Genomic DNA, 27,008 nt, shown 5'->3' with positions numbered 1-27,008 from the left:
GGAACGTAAATTGATACAGCCACTATGGAGAACAGTATGGAGGTTCCGTAAAAAACGAAATATATAACTACCATATGACCCAGCGATCCCACTACTGGGCATATACCCAGAGAAAACTATGATTCAAAAAGACACATGCACCCCAATGTTCAATGCAGCACTATTTACAATAGCCGGGTCACGGAAGCAACCTAAATGCCCATCGACAGAAAAATGGATAAAGACGATGTGGTACATATATACAATGGAATATTACTCAGCCATAAAAAGGAATGAAATTGGGTCATTTGTTGAGACGTGGATGGATCTAGAGACTGTCATACAGAGTGAAGTACGTCAGAATGAGAAAAACAAATACCGTATATTAACCCATATATGTGGAACCTAGAAAAATGGTACAGATGAACCGGTTTGCAGGGCAGAGATAGAGACACAGATGTAGAGAACAAACGTATGGACACCAAGGGGGGAAAGTGGCGGGGGGGGTGGTGGTGGTGGTGTGATGAATTGGGCGATTGGGATTGACATGTATACACTGATGTGTATAAAATGGATGACTAATAAGAACCTGCTGTATAAAAAAATAAATAAAATTAAATTAAAAAATTAAAAAAAAAGTTTACGGAAGTAATCCCTCTGAGAGTGATTAAATAAATTACCATAACTCCTGAGATGAAATATGACAGCCATTAAGAGTTCTTTGAAAATTATGGAGAAAATTGTTCAGTTTCAGAGCCCAATTTTCCCTTCCACAGAAGGTGCTAATCATTTTGATTGCCACCCTACCATTTTATTTTACCCATGTCTTTGTGGTCTTTTAAACACGTTTGGAAGGAAACAAATTTCATCCAATTTTATTATTTAGTGCTTTCTTTCAACCGTAATGAACTAGAACCTGGAATAGAATAAAACAGGTCTTGTGCCTGATTTGAAATCCAATATAATGGCAATGATCTTTCCCCTTGATATTAAACTTAAATCTAGAATTGAGACTTTTCGGCCCAGAAATTTTCTAGCCTTAATATGTAATTATAAATGCGGTGGGCTGTCAGCAGTGCAATTATCTGTTAAAATTTGTGGAAGGTTCTATATTGGAAATAAGACAAGTATTGAGTCATGGAATTCATAACAGATGTATGGCTAAACAAGGATATAATTTCTAATACACCTTATTTATTCTGAATATTGATGCTTTATATGAGGTGCTTGAAATAATTGTGCCAGAAGATCAATAAGATTTCAGCCCTTTTAATTGGGAAGGGTGTCAGGATAAACAAAATTACAATAATGGACAGTGAGTGGTGGACTTAGATACATACAATTAGGAGGATGATACACCTTATATTTTTACTATGAAATATTTCAAGCATACAGAAAAGTAGAGAATATAGTAAATACATCCGTACCCCACTGCTCATTCAAATCTTAAGATTTTGCTATATTTGCTTTAGCTTTTAATTTTTTAAGAAATACAACTTTTCAGGTTCCAGTGAAGTCTCTTGCCCTGATTCCATGCTCTGCCTTCCAGAAGTAACCACCATCCTAAACTTGGTATCTATCATCCCTATGCAAGTTTCATACTTCTAGTTCAACTGTATGTGTCCATACACATGATACGTTGTATTGTTGTGCAGGTTAAAATTTTTATATAAAGTTTATGAACATTCAAGATCTATGAAAATACCACCTTAAAGTTTGGGGAAAAAATAAATGATTTTCTACTCTTCTTTGTAACCTCTTATCTTCTAATTTTTCTAAGAGCAGTATTACTCTGATTTCCAAACAAACAATTTGATCAAAAGAATTAAATGGACAGGAATGCTCATTTTACAAAGCGCTCCCTCAGCTGTTGAGAAACCAGTGATGTAGAGTGTGAACTTGCAAACATTCACTGCCATTTGAAGTAGATTTACAATTATTTGAAGAGGTAGATGACAAACAGACCTATTGTTTCCTCCTATAAACAGTAGTAAAGAAAAGGAGGTGGTGGTAAATTAATGAAATGTTAAAGGTTTAAAATGAGTTTGAGGAGAAAGAAGATGATAAACAGATGAGGCTAAACCTTCAAGAAAATTAGGAAACAGCATAGTTTCGTAACTAGAAGTCAAGTTACTGGTAATTATAGTGATATGACTTGCTTAATACGTTCAGAAGACTGCCTCCTCATTTATCAAGTCTTTGGGGAAAACGAGTTAGCTGCATCCTTTTTATCACTATATTCTCTTGGACGGACCATGAAAACGCCTGGGAAACTGAATGGGAGCCCAGATCTTCTACTTCATCATAATCTTTTATGTATCAGTGACTAAAGCATTTTTCTTATTTCCAGTATTAGATACTTAAAAAATAGTTAATGAAAGTGAAATAAAAAGGAGATAAATTTATTAACCTCCATTTTTCAAGGAGCAAATAAAATTTATTTCCTTCAGAGGGCTCATTTCAGGGACTACAAGTTCACATGCCATCAGGGACTGGTCATGTATATTTATTTTACATAAATGCAAATTAAAGTTACATTTTTATTGAAATATAATTCATATACCATAAACGCACTCCTTTAAAGTGTATAATTCAGTTTTTAGTATAGTCACAAAGTTGTGCAATCATCACCCCAAAAGAAACCCTGTCCATTAGCAGTCATGTCCCCTTTCCCCTCCTCCCAGACTCTGGCAGCCACTAATCCACTTTCTGTCTCTATGGATTTGTCTATTTTGGACATTTCATACAACTGGAATCATACAATATGTGGCTTTTTGTATATGACTTCTTTCACTTTGTGCAGTTTTCAAGGTTCATTTATGTTGTAGCATGTATCCGGTACTTTATTCATTTTTATACCTGAATAATATTCCATTGTATGGATATACCAACTTCCACTTATCCATTCATCAGCTGATAGACATGTGGGTTATTTCCTTTTTGGTTGTTATGGATAATGATGTCATGAACATTCATGTACAATGGCCTCTGAATTTAAGTTCAAAAATTTAAAATTAGTTTTGCAAATAGTTAATATATTAACATGGTTCAATATTACACATACTAGCAATTAACACGGTTCAAATATATAACTTTTATATGTTTTTCCCTATTCCTGTCTCCCACATGCCTGATCACTGCGTTCTGTTCCAGTACTATTTAACAGCTTCTTTTTTTTTCCCCCCCACATCTTTAATGGAGTATAACTGCTTTACAATGGTGTGTTGGTTTCTGCTGCATAGCAAAGTGAATCTGCTATACGTATACATATATCCCGATATCCCCTTCCTCTTGCGTCTCCCTCCCACCCTCCCTATCCCACCCCTCTAGGTGGGCACAAAGCACCGAGCTGATCTCCCTGTGCTATGCAGCAGCTTCCCAGTTTCTTTATGTGTCTGTCCGGCATAGGCAAACATCCTAGTTTTTTCTTTCTTTTTTTTTTTTTTTTTTAAATGGAAAGGTAGCACACTTATGCACTCCTCTGCACCTTGCTTTTTCACTTATCTTGGATGTTTCCATGTTTCTAGACAGCGTCCCCATGCTTTTCTAAAGCTACATGTTCTATATTGTGTGGCTGTAGCACAGTTAATTTAACCAGCCTCCTTTTGATGAATGTTTTGGAGATGATTTAAATGATCTGATATTTATGAAATCCACTTGTAAACTAGTCATATCATAATAAGCAACCAATGACATAAATAATATCAGGTTTAATAATGGGGAATAAAAGAAGCTACTTAATTTTAATACTACACAGGAAAACTGAAAAAGGCCTGAGGCTGCTTTTTAAAATAAAATATTGTTATCCTCAACTATTATGCTGTCAGGTAGAACTAGTTACCTGAAATAGGATGAAAACTGGTAAATAGAGATATTGGTCTAGTTGAGCAACTTGTTTTTAAACTATCTTGTGCTTCTCAGAATATTTATCTTTATAGTCCCCAAATTTAATTTAATAGGTCATTTTCACTAAATCTGATGACAGGGAAACCTTTGGAAACACTTGCGAGAGTTTTCTGTCTATGATACTTAACACAATTTATACTTTATCATAAGACCAGAACTAAGATATGTACCTATAAAGTATAGACCAAGTAGCAACCAAGTTGGTTTTAAAAAAGCCACTCAGTTTTCCACTAATTGCCTGTTATGTGACCTTACAAATTGTTAGGTTGCTAGAACGGATCAAGTAAACTTCATTATTTAAATATTATTAGTTAAAACAAGTTATTACAAAGTTCTAGTTAAAAAATAATTTTTGGAACACTTGTAACATTGTTGGTGGGAATGTAAAATGGTGCAGCCACTGTGGAAAACAGTATGAGGACTCCTCAAAAAAATTAAAAATAGAACTACCATATGATCCAGCAGTCCCACTTTTGAGTATATATCCAAAAGCATTGGAATCAGGATCTTGAAGAGATATCTACACTCCCATGTTCATTGCAGCATTATTCACAATAGCCAAGATATAGAAATGACCCAAATGTCCATTGACAGATGAATGGTTAAAGAAAATGTGGTATATGCATGCAGTGGAATCTTGATCAGCCTTAAAAAAAGAAGGAAACTCTACTATTGTTAACAACATCGATGGACCTGGAAGATATTATGCTAAGTGAAATAAATCAGACACAGAAAGAAATACTGCATGATCTTACTTCATGTGTGGAATCTTAAAAAGTCAAACTCATAGAAACAGAAAAGAGATTGGTGCCTAGCAGGGGCTGGGGTGAGGGGGAAATGGGGAGTTGTTCAATGGATATGAAGTTAATTACACAAGATGAATAAGTTCTAGAGATCTGTTGTACAACATAGTGCCTAGAGTTAACAATACGGTATTGTGCACTAAAAATTTAAGAGGGTAGGGCTTCCCTGGTGGCACAGTGGTTAAGAATCCACCTGCCAATGCAGGAGACACAGGTTCGAGCCCTGGTCCAGGAAGATCCCACATGCTGTGGAGCAACTAAGCCCGTGCGCCACAACTACTGAGTCTGCGCTCTAGAGCCCGAGAGACACAACTACTGAGCCTGTGCGCCACAAGTACTGAAGCCTGCGTGCCTAGAGCCCATGCTCCACAACAAGATAAGCCACCGCAATGAGAGGCCCGCGCACCGCAATGAAGAGTAGCCCCCGCTCACCACAACTAGAGAAAGCTCGCACGCAGCAACAAAGACCCAATGCAGCCAAAAATAAATAAATAAATATTAAAAAAAATTTAAGAGGGTAGATCTCATGTTAAGCATTCTTAACACACAAACACAACAAGCAAAGGGACATAAGAAAAATTTTGGAGGTGATGGATATGTTTATAACCTTGATTGTGGTAATGGGATAATGGGTGTATGCATATGTCTGAACTCATCAAAGTATATACATTAAATATGTACAGTTTTCTGTATATCAATTATACCTCATTAAAGCTATAAAAATAGTAATTTTTGAACTTCTATTTACGATTAGGTAGACACTGTGAGGTAAACACTACCTACTAGACTTGCCAATACTGTTACAGTTTCTGTGCTATGACATATTTTGATTGGTGGTTCCTCCTAAATAGCTATCATTCTTCATTCCCACATGATACAAAATACCCATAAGCCAAAGAACTGACCTTTAGGCATTTCAAAAGAAACACACTAAAAAATTCTAAGGTATTATTACAGAAGCAAAAATGCATTACTTATATTACTGATTACCTGGAGAACAAAAGGTTGAGGTGTTGGCTATTGAGTTCAGAGAACAATGGTGTACTTCACTCCACCAAATCACCCAGGTAGAGAGAAACTGAAGCAGAGAGTGGAACCAGTAGGTCATGGTTAGGCATGACCACAAGACCCTATTGATAATGGCTGCTGACCTCAGCAGGGTATTTTCTGGATGCTGAGATGGGACACTGTAGTCTTTTCTAACAGAACGAGTAAGGTGCTCATCATTCCAGAAACTACTTCTTCGGCTGTAGGTTAATTCTTCGGAGTGTGCCTGATCAAGTGCTAACAGCTGAGCTTCACGTTTCCTGCAATTTCTTTCTCAATTTAACTTTGATCTAAGTTCTAGTCTGTAAATGAGAAATGCAAGTAAGAATGAGGGTTGATTTATTTTAAGTAAATTTATCATTAAATATCAACGTATATAATTTCAAACATTTATAAATATTGCAATTTATAGAAAATTAATGTAATCTTAAAATTATTTGAACAATGATTTTCACAACTATTTACATTAACTCAACCTACCTTTGTAGAAACATAATTATGTTTAAAAGTATCCTTGCTACAAAGTAATAATTTCATAGTACCTTTCTATAATATTTATGTCACTAAAGTGGCAGCTGTATCAATAAAACCCAGCAGATTCAATAATTTAGAAACAGCATAATCAGAACTGCAAATGAAAGCTACCATTAATTCCAAACAAAACAAAACCTTTTATATTAATATATAAATACTTTCCCATTTTCATCGCTGATGGAAGAAAATAATTAGAAGGCAGTATCTTCTTGTTTGTAGTAAACAGAAATTAATTTTAAGATATTTTAAAATTGACATTAAGAAGCTAGATTAGGTAAGTTTTTACAACACATAACATTAAATTTTTTGAGAAATTCTTGGTTTTGGGTGGGGGGAGAAAGAAATTCTTGGTTTTACTGGAAGCCATTTCTATCAATAAAACCTTTTTCTTTTTTCAGTTGTAATATGACAATAAGCAGAGATAACTATCTGTCATCTCAAATAGAAATTTTAATTGCTTATCAGCAATTGATAACATACTTGGGTGGAAAAAGATTCTTGGCTTTTTTTTCCCACTTAAGTATTTTAACCTTTTTTGACATCCCCTCAAAAGGATCCTAAATATGTCTAAAATTACGTCAAAGGAAAAATAACTTTATATGAACTAGTGCTTGTATTTGAAAACAATATTTGCTGTAGTATTCCAGTTTTTTCTTTCTTTTTTAGCATATAAAAGTATGGTATAAGAAATTATAGTCACAATAAAGTATATTTTCTTTTATTGACATAGAACATATACTTAAATTTTAAATGTTGGCTCTTTAAGAAAAAGTTTCTCCTGGTAAATAATATGCATAACCATTGCCCAAAAATGTATACAGCTGTTTTCTCCAAAATATTTATACACATAGAGGTCCACTTAAGACCAGCCCCATTATAACCTACCGAATACAATGTGCTCTTAATTTATAAATGGGCTACCCTCAGTATATAAAATATAAAGGTATGTATGTTACACATACAAAGTAAGAAATATACAAAGGAGAGACAAAAAGAAAAAAAAGAAAGTGTTCTTCCCTATAAGATTCAGACAGAAATTCAGTGTAATTAGTGAGAACACGTACTCTTTTTATAAATGGGCTACCCTCGGTATATAAAATATATAGGCATGTATGTTAGACATACAAAGTAAAAAAATATATAAAAAGGAGAGATGAAAGAAAGAAAAAGGAAAGTGTCCTTCCCTATAAGATCCAGATAGCAATTCAGTGTAATTAGTGAGACCACGTTAAATACAATATATGAAGAATTTTCAGTTTTGGCAAATACTTTTCAGAGAAATACCTAAGCAATGAGGGTACTAAATTTCCATTTTAAGAATTTAGTAGAGGCTTCCATTTAAACATTCAGTGAAGATGTTGTGGTCTCCCTAATACGCAGAAAAGAGGACTTTGGGTAGGGGGGTCTGTTAAAAAGAAGCAAACAAAAGGTCACAAATTTTTAGCCCGTTAGTAACAGCCCCTTAATCAAGCATGTGTAGTGCAGGAATCAAATCCTGGCCCATCAGAGTTTGAATATATGTGATAAAGATTCCAATGGACAGGATCTGAATTCTTCCTAGATCTTAGAGGGAATGAGGCAGGAAATGATGGCAAAGGAGTGGGTCAGCCCCAAAGGTGGCTGGTCCAATCTTAACTACCGATGTTAAAAAACACACCATATGTTTCTATAGCATTCTTTCTGCTGCATTTTCTTTATTTCAAGCCACAGGTCTACTTGGAGGGTCATGCAGCTAGTGGCTTATAAATAAAATCAGAGTCTATGAATAGTGTCATCACATTAAGAGACAGAATCACTGGATTCTCTCGATAGTTAAAGAGCTCGCATCTTTGGAATCCATGAGTCGGTAGTATTTATGGCATACCTAAAATGGGGGACAAAAATCATATATGTCAATAATAATATACATGCAATTCAGGAGTTAAAACAATGAAGACAATTAAATAATTTATTGAGCTAGAAATTCCATATGATTCCTAAATATTGCTTCACAGGTAAAAGTGCAACAAATATAACTGAGTCAATTCCAAAATTAGCAAATAAACACTATTGCTAACTGTTTACCAAGGCAAGCCATCCCCATTCTTCTCAAATCTCAGCATATGTTACCAAGAGAGATCCTAAAGATGGCAATCATATCTATTTTGGAAGCCTAGGAATTTGGACACTTACTGTATCCTTTAGCTTAGAGATATGCTACATATCCTAATTTTCATAGACCAAGCCTTTTCATTCTGTACTGGTATCAAAGGAGAAACAGAAGGGGAAAAAAAAATCAATGAAAACATTCAGCTGCAATGTTATTTTCTTTCCTTTTCCAGACCATCATTATGCAGCCAAAAAAACTCATGGTAAAGAAAAAAAATAGAACTTTTCCTCAAACAGCATTTAAAAAAAAATAAATTTAAACTACAGTTCTTCTGGGGAATATTTGGACTGTTCCACCAAACATTCCCAAGAAGCAGAAAGAAAATAAGCATCTGCTAGTTCTGTATAGATTTATGTATACAGAAGCCCTTTGTAAGGTGTAAAGCACTAATACCAACATAAGGTATGATTATTATGGAAGCAGAAGATTTGAACAAATTTATCGTGAACATGAAGAATATAGAAAAAGGCAATCTAATTTTAAATTCTCATGCAAGTAACCCAAATTTTATCATTAATTAAAAGATAATTTAATGTTCTGCTAATGTAAATAATTTTCATCCCATTTCTGCTGATGTAAATAACTTTTCATTCCATATTTGTATATAGCACTTTGGTGATGATGTCAAGCTGATTAATGCTTGTCAGATTTCTATAAACAGATATTCTCCCATATTAATAAAAAATTTTATATTTTACACCCAGGTCATCTTCTAATTAATTAAGAAAAATAATTTAACTCTTTCCTTAATTAGGAAGATTGTTAAAACGTTTCACTTTCTTGGCAACATATGAAATACGTCATTTCCATTTAGGCCATTAATTTGAAGAAAAACTGAGAGCTATCATCAGCAACATCTTCCAAAAATGATTATTATATTTAAATTAATACAGGTTATGCAATGTGTTTTATAAAATACTGAGCAATTTTACTCTTATAAGAATATTCAGAAGTTAATATGCAAAATAATAATTCAGTTTGAATTTCGACCCCAATTTATTTCAATAATAATTTTTTAAAAAGCTTCATTTCACCAAATGTATTCTCTTAACTAAAGTAAAAGTGATGGTAAATTTTCCCTAGCTGTAGAGTTTTACAGAAACTCTGCTAACATACTCTGGCTGAAATTCTTACCAGAATTGAAATATTAAGACTTGTGTAGCAGATTTTCATTAAGTATGAAAAACAACTTATGTACATTTGCAAGCCAATTTAATTGATTTCAAATACTATAAATTTCATCTATCACTCTGAACGTCCTTTCATTTAAGCATTGACAGTAGTACTTTCACTTGTGCTTATTGTTGCAGCTGACAGCAGAATGTAGCCCCTCAAAGAAAATCATCATCTACTAAAAAGAGAATAAAAGCAGAGTCACTGCCCCCAAAGATCAATTGGTCTAACTAATTAGACCTTTAATAGATTTTCCAGGTTCCTAAGAATAGGAAGAAGGAAAAACACCGAAAACTTTCTGCTGAGTCATACACAAATACATTAATGCTAACTAATACAATTGTCTAATGTAAAGAGGAACTGACCTGAGCGGTACCTTGCTCCGATTAACATTACCATGCTACTCACTATAAAAAAGCCCAAGGGTAGACTACAGAAGATACTAGGGTCACCTGTGGTCATCCAAGTAGGAGGGAATTCCAGTCAAGCAAACCAAAAGAGAGACACATAATTACAATATTTGTGTTAAGAATCACATGATAGCAAAAAAAAGTTATAAAAATAGTATATTCATAAAAGCTAGCAAAGAGTTATTACTTCAAATCAAAAACAGAATCAATATTGGAGGCTTATGACAGTCAACAAACAATACAGATAGCATGCCACAAGTAGCCAAGAACATAGAACATACAGACCAACATAAACCTTCCACTGGCAAAGCCAAAGCTGATGGAGAACTTTTTGGGAGGCTGTTGATTTTAGCTTTCTTGATTCTTCCCCAAAAGATACTAAATGAGCAATCCAATTCCCCTCAAATTCAAATTATAGATCCTTTGGCTATCAGAGAAGAGTTATATTCGTCTACTGAAAATGAATTTCAAACCCTACTGGTTTCATTTTCTTTTTTAAATAGACTTGGTGTATAAGGAAATGCACCTGAATATTAATGTTAGTATAATTAAAAAACCAAACTGTATTAATCTACATTTTAAAATATTGCCTGAGAATACGATTGTTTTGATATTTTCCAACCTGAATTCTCTTGGAAGCCCTTCCAAGAATAGATAGATAGATGCTTTTCTTGAATATAAAAATTATATATCTAGAATATTTAACACTCTTTGAAAAAATATTTTGGTGGGTTTGGAGTACAAAGCCAAGAAGTCATCATTTATGATAAGCTCTCTCCAAAAAATATCAAACCCCCAATCACTTCTACAACATTTTAAACATATTGAATGTATGTTAAAAATTCTTTACAATCCATTCAAATATAGTTATAAACAAGAAAATAAATATGAATGCTTCAAAACTGGCAAAATGCTTTGGAAATTAAGCTAACATAATATTCTTCCCATAAATTAAACCTATTTAAAGAGGATAAGAGACCAGGTAGCAATTCCAATATCCTTTCAAGATCATCAAAATAGGATTCTGTCTGTACTGCTATTATCAGATAGCTTATTGATAAATCATACAGTTATATAGCTTATATTGTTTAAGGAATACAATCAGCATTTCACTAATTGAATATTATTAGCCTGTTTATTATACAGTTTAGAGACTCTCAAAATATTATACATGAGTGCTTTTCATAAATCTACTCAAAAGTTTTTTCAAACTTTGCCTTAAATCCACTACAGCCTAACTGAAACAAAAACAAAGTTTGAAAAATCGAAAGCTCTCAAAAAATCAAATTACTTTATCATCAATGCTGATGGCAGAAACAATAGAATCATGTTATTTTCTTTTATCAACTTTTTCTTGGCATTTTAAATTCACTGACAGGTAAGGTAAGCAAACAGAGAGAAAACGATCAATTGGTTTTGTGGGAACTTTGCAATTAAAATTATATCTTCAACTGCAAGGAAGGAGAAGGATGTGTGGCACTGACGTGGAGGCAGCTGGGGCAGTGGAGTGAGGGAACAGGTAGGATTGTGCCATCTTATTTTATTTGGCCATGCCACGTGGCATATGGGATCTTAGCTCCCTGACCAGGAATCGAACCCCAGGCCCCTTGCATTGGAAGTACGTAGTCTTAACCACTGGACCATCAGGGAAGTCCCTGTGCCGTTTAAAAAAAATCTAACTTGTCAAAGAAATCATATAACTCATTTTCATTAGCCATTAATTAAGGGCAACCAGAAAATAAATCGAGTGCATGTCTATCTTTCAAAGCAACTAGCACTGTGCTACAAAAATACCTATGATTGAGAAGTTTAGCTATAAAGGGTCTCAAAACTGCAAACAGTCTTAGCAAGAAAGGCTTTGCCACTATCTTAGACAGAAAGGTGAGTCTCAGGACAAAAGATTTAGAGAAAATGGATATTAAGCTTAAAGCTTATTTAGGAGAATAAACAAAAGCTTCAAGTAGGAACATCCAGGACTGAAAATACAGATCACAGTGATCTGTGGTACTAGATGATCCCAGAAGCTTCTCCTAAAAGCCAGATACATTACAAGTGGTTCTATACTCGCTTTGGGGTTGGAAGGCAGGCTATATTTCATTTATATTCTCTTCTCCATTAAACTATACGCTTCAATATATTATTGACCATTGTTTCATTCATTACGTTCGAAATCTTGCATTTAGCAAAGAATTAAAATATTATGCCATATTAAAGGCATGTTTAAGGCTGTTTCTATATTAAATGCAGCTCAGGGCTGTTTACAATTAAATGGTTTACTTAAGGCAAATACTTTCCCACCTAAGAGACTGAAAAAAAAACAGTCCTCTATGTTCTGCCAAGAGCATTTGCCAATTATGACATTTCTAATTTACTATGTTTGGTACTTTTCTTCCTCTGATTCCAATGAGTTCTCATAACATACACTCACTAAGGGCTTGGAAGCAGTCTAGGAAGTAGTGAAATATATTCTGAAATTAATACAGCTTTCGGTTGGTTCAGGTCATGAAGACAGCCCCCCAGAAAGGCAAAGTCAGACACTAAGAAGAAGAAGAAGAAAAAAAAAGTCTAGTTGATTTTTTTTCATTAAGAAGAGACTAGAAATAATTTTACTTTTAGAAAACTAAGTTATCAATTGAAGTACCAGGAATAAACTAATAAGGAAAGATATGGCAGGACAGAGTTAAGTATGTATATCAACATGATAATTTACATTTTATGTTTAGAACTTTAAAGTGTTTTCAAAACATTAGAAACTATAAGCTTATAATGATGCTTTTCTTCAGAGCAGCCTTGCTAAGTATAAATGGCCAGATACTTAAAGAAGCGATTTAACATACTAGGGCAAAGTGGCAATAATAATAAAAACATTTTTACCACTTTCTGAAGACTGAGTTGTAACCCAACCCATTGACTTCATCACAGCTTTCTTCCACGTAGAATAACGAATTTCACTTTCTAGACATAGAAGGTAGGAAAACCACACATAAGAAAGGCAGTTTACTGAGATGTTCTAAGTACCACACTTATGTTCACTCAGCGTTCTTTTTTTTTTTTTTTGCTGCACCGTTCAGCATGTGGGATCCGACCAGGGATCGAACCTGCGCCCCCTGCATTGGAAGCATGGAGTCTTAACCACTGGACTGCCAGGGAAGTCCCTCACTCAGCATTCTTGACAAATTGTTACACATATTAAACTGATGTTTGTTACATTGTATTAAGCTGACATGGAGTTTTACCAGGACTCAGATTCCGGAGACTATGGTTGCTAGTGACTACCAGTGACTGGGAGAGAAGCTTGCTTGGAAGTTGAAGGGAAATTCAGCCTGGTCTGCACGATGAAGGGAGATGGCGAAACAGGCTACCTGCTAACACCAGGCCATTCACAAGCAAGTGGTAATGAATCAGAAAGGGGAATCCTACTTGACCTATTTTCTCTTTTTTGGGAGGGTGGAGGAGCTTGGGATATCATACAAAATCCACGTTGACGTTATTTTATACGTAGGTTTTTAAAAAGGTTTAAAACCAAATTCAATATATAAAACCTTATTTTCATACACAAATTTAATACAGGTATTGGTCAGAGCTTGTGGCTTAGCTTTGTTTATTACGACAGTAAGACAAATATTTAATGCTCATTTATTTAAATTGTTGCTGCTTTTGTCAGGCTAGCCCTGCTGTGTTTAAAAGTTATCAGAATATCCCTTACCCCACATAATCCTGTCCTAAAACTGGCCACTGGCACCAAAGATGATCCGATGCAGACACGAGGGGTCGGTGGCCGATATATCTCCCCTGTCACTGTCAGGAAAGGCTACACTAACAAGCTAGAACTGATAGTGTGGCAGTGTTATCCCCCTACATGAAAGGACTGTAAACGCTAGAAGTGAATGGTAGAAAGGTGATTATAGAAGTTTTTTTTTTAAATAGGGAACTATTCCTCTCATTCACATTCATTCAGTGTATCCAAATATGCTTAGTAGCCAAACCTGAAACAGTAGCATTTGCTATCTTATTTACTTTCTCAACTTATGAATAAACAGAAAAGCAAACTCTCTCTCACTTTCCACAGTATACCAATCTTCAATCTTTACAAGTACCCTCACCAAAAGGGAACTACTGTATAGCACAGGGAACTATGCTCAATATTTTATAATAACCTGTAAGGGAAAAGAATCTGAAAAAAATATATATATATGTATGTATAACTGAATCACTTTGCTGAACATCTGAAACTAACACAACATTGTAAATCAACTATACTTCAATTAAAAAAAATGTAAAAAAACAAGTACCCTCAGCGTTGATCTGAGGTTCAAACCGCTCCATTGTGACAGCTGACAAGTCCTCAGGTTCCAGACTCCAAACGCCAACCCCTTCTGCAGCCCCTGCTGCCATGGCAGCTCCCAGGGCAGTTGTTTCGGGCATCGAGGGCTTCACTGAGGGGAGAGAGCTACATCAGTATCTTTGCAGTTACATATGCCTAAAAAAACCAGTTCTTCCAAAGAAACATTAGTCTTGGAGTTTAAAGGAATGAAGGCTTACTAACCTACTGGGATATACAGAATGTCTGCTTGTAGCTGCATCAGAATTTTGTTGTTGGTCATTCCTCCGTCTACCTGCAAATGGCTGAGCGGAATTCCACAGTCGCGGTTCATGGCGTCCAAAATCTTAAATAAACCAATGCAATGAACATAACTAAAGTACTCCATAGTAACATCTCTGAAAATAGTCATCTTCTACTCAAAAACACTCAAAAGCTCCCCAAAGCCTGCAGAATAAAAATTTAGATTTCTTAGGCTGGTCTTCTAGGCCCGCCTTGATCTGGTTACAACCAACCTTTTCTCTCACCACACCTCTGCACTCACCCCTATATCCAGTCAAGCCAAACAGTTCTATTTTGCACCCTGATTTCCTGCCATGGTGCCTATGTTTGTGCTACTATCCCCTTTGCCTAATATGCACCACTCAGCATCCCCTCAACTGTAAAATGCCCAGCGCCTGGCAGCTAACAGGAACTTAGAAAGTAATGACAGCTGGGAAAAGAACAAAAACTTGCAGTTATTACATTAATGTTTAGGCAGGCTTAATTTTTGATTAAATATTTAGTAAGCTTATAAATTTTAATAAATTTCTGGCATTAATATATAATTTGTTTAGGAATAATAAAGGTGGATTAAGTACAAGAAAAGGGCCCATATTTATTACCTCTCGAGTTTGGAAACAAACAGCTTCTAATGCAGCAAAAGCAATATGGCATTTATTGGTGAACTGAGTGAGCCCACAGATGATCCTAAAAATACAAAGATTTTTAAGATTAGAGTGGAATAAATGAGTCATCAACTGGAAATGTCCTAAATATGGAAAGACTGAATTTGGTAGGTAGAAATGTACAGGGGGGGGGGGAAATAGGACATTAGAAAAAACAAAACTGGACATAAACATTAAGTAGCTTGGAAAGTCCTTATAGTCTACAATGCTGCATCCACATGCGAAAAAGTTCAAGATCTATCCGAATAGATGACAGTAATATAAAACCAAATCAATATTCATCTAGATGATGTCCCTTTGAGACATAACTTGCAGGTGCCTTGAAGATAAAAGATAATAACACTAACATGAATATGGATATGGTGGGGGCTTATTTGTCAGGTGATTTATAACTTCTTGGAGGTTTTTTTTTTTTTTTTTGGCCATGCCGCATGGCATGCAGGATCTTAGTTCCACAACCAGGGATCGAACCCGTGCTCCCTGCAGTGGAAGCTCGGAGTCATAACCACCAGACCACCAGGGAATTCCCAACTTCTTGGAGTTTAAAGGTTCTGAAATTATACTTGCCAAGTGTAAAAGGTTTCCTCAATACTTTAAAATCGTTTGAAAATAGAAAACTATTAACTAATAAGTTATTAGCTAATATAGTAAATAAATCAAGACTGACAAAAGCATACCTTATTTTCAATTCTTACCCTCTTGCACTGGGCTCCCAATAAGGTGCATATAGCCCTGAAAATGCTGGGACGAAATAGCAGCCATAAGAAGTACCTACTTCTTTAGCAAGTTTTTCTAACGTTAAAAACAAACAAACAAACAAACAAAAATCACTCTACTATATGCTACTTATTTTCGTCAATAAACACACGTGTTTAAAAAATTAGGACAGAGCTTTTGGTTTCCTGTTATTTAGTACAGCAAAATGTTCCTAATTACAGCAGAATGTGAGGAACAACAAAAGCAAATTTCTCCACACTGAATACCCCCCAGTAAAATGTAACCCAGCCCAAGAAATAAAGGAACTGGATTAGCTTCGTTAAGGTATTTTAGCTTATTTCCACTATTTTTAAGGTTGCTGACTAGCAGACGAAGAAGTGGCCTTCAGTGTGTCCCTAATCAGAAATGTGTTCCTGATTGTCTCACCTTCAGGCAAAATTAAACAAGTAGATGGAGAGTGGGTGGGGGGTTCAAAATAATTATCCATTGTCTGAAAATAGCCATATTAATATGTAAATTACAGGTACTGGAGAGTTTTAGTTCTCATTCTAATAAGACTTAAAGCTTTTTCTCATCAGATAAATTTAACTGCAGATTCTGGCAATCTTTGGTGTTCAGTTTTACACTTGGGTGATTTTTATGCCCTACCGTGCCAGTTTATTAATAGCCACCACTAAGGATGTCAATTTGTTTTCTAAATCTTCCCAAAATAGTCTTTTATGTGTAAATCAAACTCATAATAGGGGTTCATATAATTTAATGTCACATACGGGGCAAAGCACATGTATTAACAGATTGCAAGGGGAAAATATTGAAAATTCTTATTATTTAGATTCTAGCCCTTCGTTAGAGCATACTCACCAATTTCCTCAGAGGTCTTTATAATTCCAAGATTGTCCCTGAGCCAGCGAATAACAGCACCGGCTATAGCTACGGAACCCTACGGGTAAAAAGGAATCCGACACAGAATATACGTTATCACAATAAAAAGTTTTGATTGAGCATATTCTCTGTGTATGACACTACCAGATGGATAAAATTCAAAAATTTCAACATTGGGACTTCTACAAATATCATAAACTAGGTCTTTTACTACACACATTGTTTATCTAGGGCATTACAGAAGTTTTTCACAGGACAGAGAAGAGAGCCCTCCAGTACACCCTTGCGCCTGTGCCCGTAGGTGGACACCAGTGTGTTGAGCAGTTTGCTTCTTGTACAGTTGTTCTATCTGTTGCTAAACTACTGAGGTATATTATCACCCAGGGTACATTCCCATCTTATCCACAAAGTTATTGGGAAAGGCCACCCTGAGAGTTTTTTCAAGCCCATTTCCCATAGCTAACATTATATTAAATCTAGCAACCACAATAAAAAAGTTAGCAAAGAAGCTAACTACAAAGTAATTGTTCTTTCCAACAAAATCACCAAGGGATGGGGTGGAGGAGGTTGTATGGCTACGACAATAAGGAAGAAAACACACAGTTTGGAGTCAGATGAACTAGTTTGAGTCCGAGTTCTAGTTCTTAACTGCTATGTGATCTTAGGCAAATTAGTTAGGCTTTCTGAGACTCCATTTATTCACCTATATAATGGTGGTGACTATAACAACAGTTACCTAAAGAAATTACGACGAGGCTCAATACAGGAAGTATACAGGAGTACACAGGAAGGTTCTTACTGAATGTAAATATTAGCTTCTTTAATTCTTTAAGTGTTAAAAAAGTATCAGCCAAATTCCATTGACTGATGTATGGGTAAATAAAATGTAGTATATCCATACAATGGAAAATTATTTGGCCATGAAAAGACATGAAATTCTGCTACAACATGGATGAATCTTGAAAACATTATGCTAACTGAAAGACCATATATTGTATGACTCCATTTATATGAAATGTCCAGAATAAGCAAATCCAGAGAGACAAAGAGTTGGTTAGTGCTTGCCTAGGGTTGAGGTGATGGAGTTATTCTTTGGGGTGATAAAAATGTTCTAAAGTTAGACTGTGGTGATGGCTGCACAACTTCGTGAATATACTAAAGAACGCTGAATTACACACCTTAAAAGAGTGAATCATGTGATATGGGAATTACATCTCAATAAAGATGTGTATAAAAAGATTCTGGGGGCAAAAGAAGTATCAGCACAAACCATTAGGAATTCCAAACAAAAAGTTTTTTGGTTCTGATGCTTCATTCATATAGATTATCTTTTTCCTTCTGTTTTTCTTCATATAGATTATTAATGTAAATTACTTCCACAGAGTCACCCCAAACCAAAACATCAGGTAATATTAAGTGTAGGAAGCAGAATGTTTTTGATATGTCACCTGCCTCCCTGTCCCCAATTAAATTAATTGAATTACAAATGGTTACCCTTTCTTGCCATCAGTTTTCAGGATGTAAACAAACTAGATGCTGAACATGTTGATGCATCCTATCATTCATAGCTGCTGTGAGAACAGGTCACTATATGCTACTGCAAAGCTGGCAAAACATCACAGCTGCTCTTTTTATACAGTGAATTTTCAGCTATAAAAAATTATTTGAGGAATAGATTTGACATCCCTGTGCAAATATAACCAGACTTTAAAAATAGGACAAAGACAATTCAGCAAACACCTGACAAGGGACTCTAACCCAATGTCTCTCCCGCCCCAAAAAAGAAAGTTCTTAATACACTTCCTAATTTTGATATATTATATATTTAGGTACAGAGTGGGACCATCAAGGAGAACTAAGTAAATTGTTTGCTTTTGGAGACAATAGTTCAACTCTCACACATCCTCTGGAAGCAAACAATTCAGAGATAGTAGCTGCCAAAGGCTAGAAAATATGTTAAGATTTTCTAGAACAATGCTGTTTAATAGAAATATAATGTGAGCCACGCATGTAATTTAAATTTTCTAGTTACCATATTTAAAAAGGTTAGATTAATTGTAATATATTTTGCTTAACCCAATATATTAAAAATATTATCATTGTAACATGTAATCAATATAAAACTTGAGATCTTTTATTTGTATATATTTCACTAAGTCTTTGATATCAGGTATATCGTTTATGCTTACGGCACATCTCAATTTGGACTAGCCACATTTCAAGTGCTCAGTAGTCAGGTGTGGCTAGTGGCTACCATATTGGACAGCACAGTTCTAGATCTAAATGGAAACACAGATGTTCTATACTCTCAAAAAGACACTGGTCCTACATGGCATCTAACCACGAAATGTGTATATTTCCAATAGTTTTAGGTGAGTAAGCAACGAATTTTAAAAAGCCACTGAGCTAGAAGTCTAGTGGAGTGGTCTTGCAGCTACCAGCTAGTGGAACTTTATATTTTGGGAAATCAAATGCCGATGTACCTCACTTCCACTGAAAAGGGCAGGATGTTACATGCTCAATTTTTTTTGAGAGGAAGCAATGTGGTTGCAGTAAAAGGAAAATCAAGGTTTTCATTAAAGGTAACTGGTTGAGGACCAGAGGGCATTATTTTAGATTAAAACAATAGAAAAAAAAATATAAAGCCACTGTCAAGGCTCCAAAAGAAAATTATTCTAAATTTGGTCATCAGGAGTACACAGGAGTGTTTTGTTACTGAACGAAGAAGTAGGTTCAATATAAAAAACACTTATCTGAAAGAAGTATATAATTTTGGTATCAGGATATAATACTTGGTATAGCTTTTTTAAAAATTAATAAAAATAAGAGAAATCTCCAAATTCACAAAAGATGTAGTCTTCTGAATCCAGAGGCAGGAGATAAAGTGGAAGATGGTATAATGCTTTGAAGATGGGCAGAAAAAAGAGTACAGGAATGGAAACCTAAAACGATAGATAGAAGGTGACTGTCTACTTGCTATCAAATAAGTTACTGTCAATTATATCATAAATATAAACATTCAATACTTCAGCTCATCAACTATAAATATGAATCAACCCTTATTCTAAGTCACGATCCACTGGGAAAGCTGCACACAAACCTAATAGTGGCTCTCTAAGAAAAACATAATAGAAATGAGAGGGTAAAAAGAAGAAGTTCTATGATAACCGGACAAGAGAAATAAATTACTCAAAAACTAGACACATAGCCTGGAAAGTGAAAGGCTAAGGAACAGGCTATGCGAAGATTAGATTAAAAATAATCAAGTAGATCTGATATAATGTCATAGTAGGAAAACATACTTTCCCTCAAAAGCTCCTTGACATGAATGCCACTGCCATGAACAGTATCTGTATAAAGTAGATATTTCAGGATGCAGGATGTATATTATAATGCAGTTATGGTTAAAATCAGTAAGTGTGGAGAAAAATTATGTAAAATTAAGATTATCCGTAAATTGCTTAAAATCAACCATTAGGCACAGTAAACATAGTTTTGTGTATGCTACAGTCATATGTAACACTACATATATAACTTATATTGTACTTAACTTCTGTATGATTACAAATGCAAAATCTAACTCTATAGCATTTTTAATTGCAAAGAAAAGAGAACAGGAGCACAGAGTTGAATTGGGGAAGCATTTAGGAAATGTAATCTGTATCATTAATACTTCGATAACCAGTTAGGGAATTACACTTATTGCTCAGAAAGTACACTTTCCAAGAAAGTATCTTAGAAAAGTCCATAAACAATGTTTATAGGCCCCCATGATCCTCGCCTCCTGCTGTTCATGGCCTTCCATGATCCTTTCCCTTTGAGTGAGGTGGGACTATGACTTGCTTCTAACCAACAGGACATGTCAAAGGTGATGGGACGTATGTGATGATATGCATGTGATTACGTTGCATAAGATTATCACACCTGTTTTCTGGACTCTCTCCCTCCCTTGCTGGCGTTAAGTCCTCACATGGGAAGGAACTTCAGGCGGCCTCTAGGAGCTGAGGGCAGCCTCTGGCTGACTGCTAGCAAGAAACTGAAACCCCCAGTCCTACAACCACAAGGAACTGAATCTGGCCAATGATCTGCATGAACCTAGAAGCAGATGGAGCCTCAGATGAGACTGGAGCCTCAGCCTACACCTTGACTGCAGCCTGGTGAGACCCTGAGCAGAGGATCCAGCTAAGCTTTGCCTGGACTCCTGACCCATGGAAACTATAAGATAATAAATGGGTATGGTTTTAAGCCGCTTACATCAGTGGTAATATTGTTATGCAGCAACAGTTAACTAATATATGAGACTTATACCTGAAATGGAATACCTGGCTGAAGAGGGATGAAAAACTCCAAAAACAAAAACTTAACAATATAATCACAAATCATACCAAAGAGAGGAGAAAAAGGACATTCAAAGAAAACAATGGGGGGATATAAGGAATCCTCTTTGAAGCTCATGTTTAAATAGACAAAAATGGCATAACATAGGATTTGGTATATAAACAATATTTATTAAGTGTCTGCTATATGCCAGCCTCTGGGATAGAGTGGTGAACAAGACAGATAAATATTCTGACCTCAGGGAACTTATATCCTAGTGACAGAATACAGAACGTGGAAGTCTCAAATCCAAAGTAAGCTCAAGTTCATAATCAGATTAAAGGCCCCCAAAAGAATTTTGTTTTGTGAAATAACATTAAGAAAAAGAAGATGAACAAGGAAGGGAAAAGCACAGCTTAGGGAAGATAGTGCACAGATGGCAGAGGGAAGGCAGAACTACTCGTTCTATTTTGGTAATTCTTGCTCTATTTTGCTTCAGTATCTTCCACCACTAAGAAAATTTTCCAACTATTAAGAGTGGGACAAATTTTAGCAGTTTAATACGAGTTTAAAGTCTCAAAACAACTGAAGCATCATGTGTCCCAATTCCTTTTTACTAATAATGAAATAAGGACCCAGAGATGTTAATATTCTTGGTGATAAAAAAGAGGTAAACATCCCTATCAACAGAGATGGATGAGTTTGCACTTTAAAAATCACCTGTCCTGGGTTTCCCTGGTGGCGCAGTGGTTAAGAATCCGCCTGCCAATGCAGGGGACACGGGTTCGAACCCTGGTCCGGGAAGATCCCACATGCCTGCCGTGGAGCAACTAAGCCCGTGAGCCACAACTACTGAGCCTGCACTCTAGAGCCCGCGAGCCACAACTACTGAAGCCTGCGCGACTAGAGCCCGTGCTCCGCAACAAGAGAAGCCACTGTAGTGAGAAGCCCGCGCACCGCAATGAAGAGTAGCCCCCGCTTGCGGCAACTAGAGAAAGCCCGTGCGCAGCAACAAAGACCCAATGCAGCCATAAATATAAACAAACAAACAAACTACATTGTTAAAAAAAAAAATCACCTCTGTCCCTAACAGAGGATAACAGGCAAAATGTAAAAAGAAAAAACCAAAACAACACGTGCTAACTCAAATAGAGACTAGCATCGATGTGGACAGAAACAGAAATGCATGGCTAAGCAGGATTTGAGGCCACAGGCATGATGGATTCCAATTCATTTTTCTGTATGTGTCAGGGAGCAGGAGTGGTGGCCAGAGCTGACTCCTGCAGAGGAAAGGGATTCGAAGTGCTTTGTGTAAGATCAGGAATAGTGTCAGTGCTTGAAGCCAGGGGCTAGGTAGTGCTTTCCTGCTTGTGTAGCGGTACTGGAAAACAAGCAATTGTCTACGTGCTGACTAAGGCTATTGGCTTAATGGAAAATGAGGCTGGAAGGGAAAATTTCAAAATACATGAAGAAATCTATTATTAAAACATCAGCCATGGTGTTGGGAAAATAGAACAGCTACATGCAAGAGAATCAAACTGGACTACTTTCTCACACCATATATAAAAATAAACTCCAAATAGATTAAAAACTTAAACGCAAGACCTGGAACCATAAAACTCGTAGAAGAAAACACAGACAGTATGCTCTCTGACCTCGGGTCTTAGCAATATTTTTTTGGATCTGTCTCCTCAGGCAAGGGAAACAAAAGTGAAAATAAACTAAAAAGCTTTTGCACAGTGAAGGAAGGTATCGACAAAACGAAAAGGCAGCCCACTGAATGGGAGAAGATATTTGCAAATGATATATCTCATAAGGGGTTAATATACAAAATATACAAAGAACTCAACATCAAAAACAAACAAACAATTTGATTAAAAAATTGACAGAGGACCTGAGTAGATATTTTTCCAAAGAAGACATATAGATAGTCAATTAACACATGAAAAGGTGCTCAACATCATTAATCAACAGGGAAATGCAAATCAAAACCACAATGAGATCTCTTCATACCTGTCATAATGGCTATTATCAAAAATACTACAAACAACAAGTTTTGGCGAGGATGTGGAGAAAAGGGAACTCTTGGACGCTGTTGGTGGGAATGTAAGTTGGTGCAGCCACTGTGGAGAACAGTGTGGAGGTTCCTCAAAAAATCAAAAACAGAGCTACCATACGATACAGCAAATCCACTTCTGGGTATTTTTCCAAAGAAAACAAAAACACTAGTTAGAAAAGATATATGCACCCCTATGTTCACTGCAGCACTATTTACAATAGCCAAGATATGAAAGCAACCTAAGCATCTATTAATAGATGGATAAAATGGATAGCTTTATAATATATATAAAATGGAATATTATGACATCTTGCCATTTGTGAAAATATGGATGGATTTGGAGGGTATTGTGCTAAGTGAAATAAATCAGAGAAAGAAAATATAGCACGCGTTCACTTACATGTGGAATCTAAAAAATAAAACAAACGAATAAACATAATAAAACAGAAATAGACTCATAGAAACAGAGAACAAAATGCTGGTTGCCAGGGGGTAAGGGGGTAGCAGAATGAGTGAAATAGATGAGGGAGATTAAGAGGTACAAACTTCCAGTTATAAAATAAACAAGGCATGGGGATGTAATATACAGCATTGGGAACAGAGTCAATAATATTGTAATAACTTTGTATGGTGACAGGTGCTAACTAGACTTACTGTGGTGATCATTTTGTAATGGACAAAAATACTGAATCACTATGTTACACACCTAAAACTAATGTAATATTGTAAGTCAATTATACTTCTATTAAAAATTGATTAAATTAAAAAAAATATATACTTTGTATATATACTACATAAATTAGACATTACAGCATATCATATGCTAGCTTGCAAGCATCACTTCTAATGAAAATGTATGGAAGGGGAAAAAATGACATCAGTCAACAAAACGTAACATCTGGAATAGAATTCATTCCAATCCAGTGGTTAGGACTCTGCGCTTGTACCGCAGGGGGCACAGGTTCAATCCCTGGTCGGGGAACTAAGACACTGCGTGTCCGCAGCACCGCCAAAAAGAGAAAAAAACAACAACAATACAAAACAGTAACAACAAAAAAACACAAAGAGGTAGATTAAGGTATGATTTCCATGGAAAAAAACCCCATGAATTACAAATCAAAAGAAAAGAGAAATAAAACAAAATCAGGTGGACATGAAAAATAACCAGTTAAAGATTCTAGAAATGAAATTACTGAGTGAGATTAAAAAATGTAATAGATGAGATAAACTGTAGAATAGACAGAGAAAATAGGCAAAGTCGTGTTCCCATATACTGCTGGTGGTATTTACACATGGTAATGAAAAAGAATGAAACAATAGCTATATCTAACAACACAGATGAATCTCCCAAATAAAATGTTGAGTGAAAGAGGCCAGATCAAAGACTGCATACTGTATTACTCAGTCTCTCTCTTATATTTTTAATATATAAAGTATTAAAAACACGCAAAACTAACTTCCGTGTTTAGGGTTGCACATTTAAGAGTTAGAATTGTAAAGAAAAGTAAGAAAGGGATCATAATAAAAGTCAGGGCAGGGTTAACTTAGGGGAAAGGGAAGAGGATGTGATTGGGAGGGGCACATAGAAGGTTCCTGGTAGTTTTCTGTTTCCTGACCTGGGTGAGGTTACATGGGTCTTCTTCTTATAATAATTTGTTAAGCTGTACATTGATGTTTTATGCATTTTTTTCTATACATGTGTTACATTTCACAATTAAAACATTTTTGTTTTGTTTGTTTTAAAGAGAGAATTTGGAAATGTAAGGTAGATACTGAGAAACTCACCAGGGATGCAGCACAGAGAAACAAAGAGATTAAAAATATATAAAAGGGCAGTTAAGAGACATGGAGGGTGGGTTGGAAGGTTCCAATATCCGTATAATAGCAATTCCAGAAGAGGATGGAGGTAATGGTAGAGAAGCAATATTTGAAGAGATAATTGCTGAGAATGTTCCAGAACTGAAGACAGACTTGTATCCAAGTACCTAACAGAATAAGTAAAAATAAATCCAAACTCAGGCACATCATAGTAAAACTATGGAACATCAATGATAAGGATATAACATTTAAAACTTCCAGATTATCTATCTACAAAGGAACCACTTTTAAATCAGAGCAGCGAAGGTCTCATCAGCATCAAAAAATGGCCAGAAGGGATTCAGATAAAACAACTGAGTTTTATATCCACCCCAGAGAGAGAGCAAAATAAAGACAAACCTAAAAAAGAATAGGCTCACCGCCCCAGACTCTATGAACTATGAAAGGCTATCCCTCAGCAAGAAAAAACTGGGGGTGGGGGGGACGATATAAAAGGTCTGGGACCAAAGAAACGATACTGGACACAGAAATTGACAAAATATGTCAATTGATATGATTTATGATTGACTGAAAAGAAAACAGTATGAATTATTGAATATTTAAGAAAAAGGGGAAATGAAAATTTTAAACTCAATAACATGATTACGGATGGAGGTTGCAGGGGTAAAGCATTCAAGGTCGTCATCATGGTTGGGTGGTTATTAAAAATACTAAACAATTATAAGCACTCTTAGAAAAACATATAGTTATTATTTTGAAGGTACTACCAAAAAACCCCAAAACAACAACAAAAAATGAGAAATGCGTTATATTGCTTCCAAATCAGCAGAGGGAGAATGAAAGAAGACTAAAAACTAAGAGGGGTAGTTATAGTTTCAGTTTTCAAAAAGGGTAGAAAGTTACTTTTTGAACACCTCAGATTGCCAAGCCTAACAACAATCTGTCAAATGAAAGAAATGGGTATTAAATATCCGCTCTGTAAGCACTTTGCCCAAAAAGGAAGCAGTGTGACCAGGTGGAGTTTGCATGAATTCACTGAGAATAAGTTTTTCCCACCTAGCTTTATTCTCTGCACTCTTTTTTGATTTTCTTAATTTTACAAAATGTTTGTTAACTGAAAAGAATTCGGAAAAGAAAAAAGATTCTATCTATTGTTGTTAACATACTAGTGTGTGTGTGTTGTGGCCAAGTTGCTAGGTTAGTAGAAGGGTGTGACATATGGGAGATGCAGTGAAAAGAACACTGGACTTGGTAGACTGGAGCCCTGAATACTCAGATTTACAAGGAAGGAGATGGCACAGTGGAGCGGCCTAGGCATCTAGACTTTGATGCCCAATAACCGGGATTTGCGTCGAGGATTGGCTACTTACTAGCTGTCGAGCTACCTTGGCCAAATGACTCCAATTTCACTTGTCTTCTTCATGTATAAAACAAGGGGACAGCAGGGTGCAGCAAAGCCTGTTGTCATCTAATCTACTGCCCCTCTCTGCTTTAAAATTCTATGAAACTAAAAAAAAAAATTACATGAATCAAAACGAAATCATAAAGCTTATGTGTTAAGTCTCCAGATGAGACAAAACTGGAAGAGGAACAGTGTGAAGAGTGAAAAAGCATTCAGACTGTGTCAGAACAGGCTGAAATTACTATCCTGAAATTTAACAGGAAGAAACAAAGACCTCAATTTAGATTAACAAAAGATCATCTGTGCAAATACAAAATGGCATCGACTTGACTTGATAATAATTCATTTGAAAAAGAGCTAGATATTTTAATATATGCTCCTGGAGCCAGTGATATGATGGGGTTATTAGACTAAATTAATGAACACTCAGGCTAGAGTAGCAGAAACAGTGTTTATGGTCACGGAGGCACAAATCCCACAGTGGGGAATACCTCATTTTATTGTGCTTCACAGGTACTGTGTTTTTTACAAATTGAAGGTTTGT

The 27,008-nt window shown here is 35.7% G+C and overlaps 1 protein-coding gene across 5 annotated transcripts in view; it reads right to left on the bottom strand.

Annotated features, from left to right (window-relative positions):
- Positions 1–1,232: 1,232 nt before the first annotated feature.
- Positions 1,233–27,008, bottom strand: part of GK (glycerol kinase) — a 69,517-nt gene continuing 43,741 nt past the window's right edge. For 3 of the 5 annotated variants that reach the window (XR_014258762.1, XR_014258763.1, XR_014258764.1), the window contains 9 exons: positions 16,848–16,926; positions 15,965–16,061; positions 15,207–15,291; positions 14,548–14,668; positions 14,294–14,437; positions 12,876–12,956; positions 9,957–10,043; positions 7,927–8,133; positions 1,233–6,037 (listed from right to left, as the gene is read on the bottom strand). Coding sequence is in view for 2 of the 5 variants with exons in the window: in XM_082446473.1 (XP_082302599.1) it covers positions 9,919–10,043; positions 12,876–12,956; positions 14,294–14,437; positions 14,548–14,668; positions 15,207–15,291; positions 15,965–16,061; positions 16,848–16,926 (732 nt within the window). In the remaining 3 variants the exon portion in view is untranslated. The other 2 variants (XM_082446474.1, XM_082446473.1) reach the window with 2 other exon arrangements.

The sequence above is a fragment of the Balaenoptera physalus genome (genome assembly GCF_965194825.1).
Source record: "Balaenoptera physalus genome assembly, chromosome: X".
Classification (NCBI taxonomy): Eukaryota; Metazoa; Chordata; class Mammalia; order Artiodactyla; family Balaenopteridae; genus Balaenoptera; species Balaenoptera physalus.
This window is presented reverse-complemented; position numbering and strand designations above follow the sequence as displayed.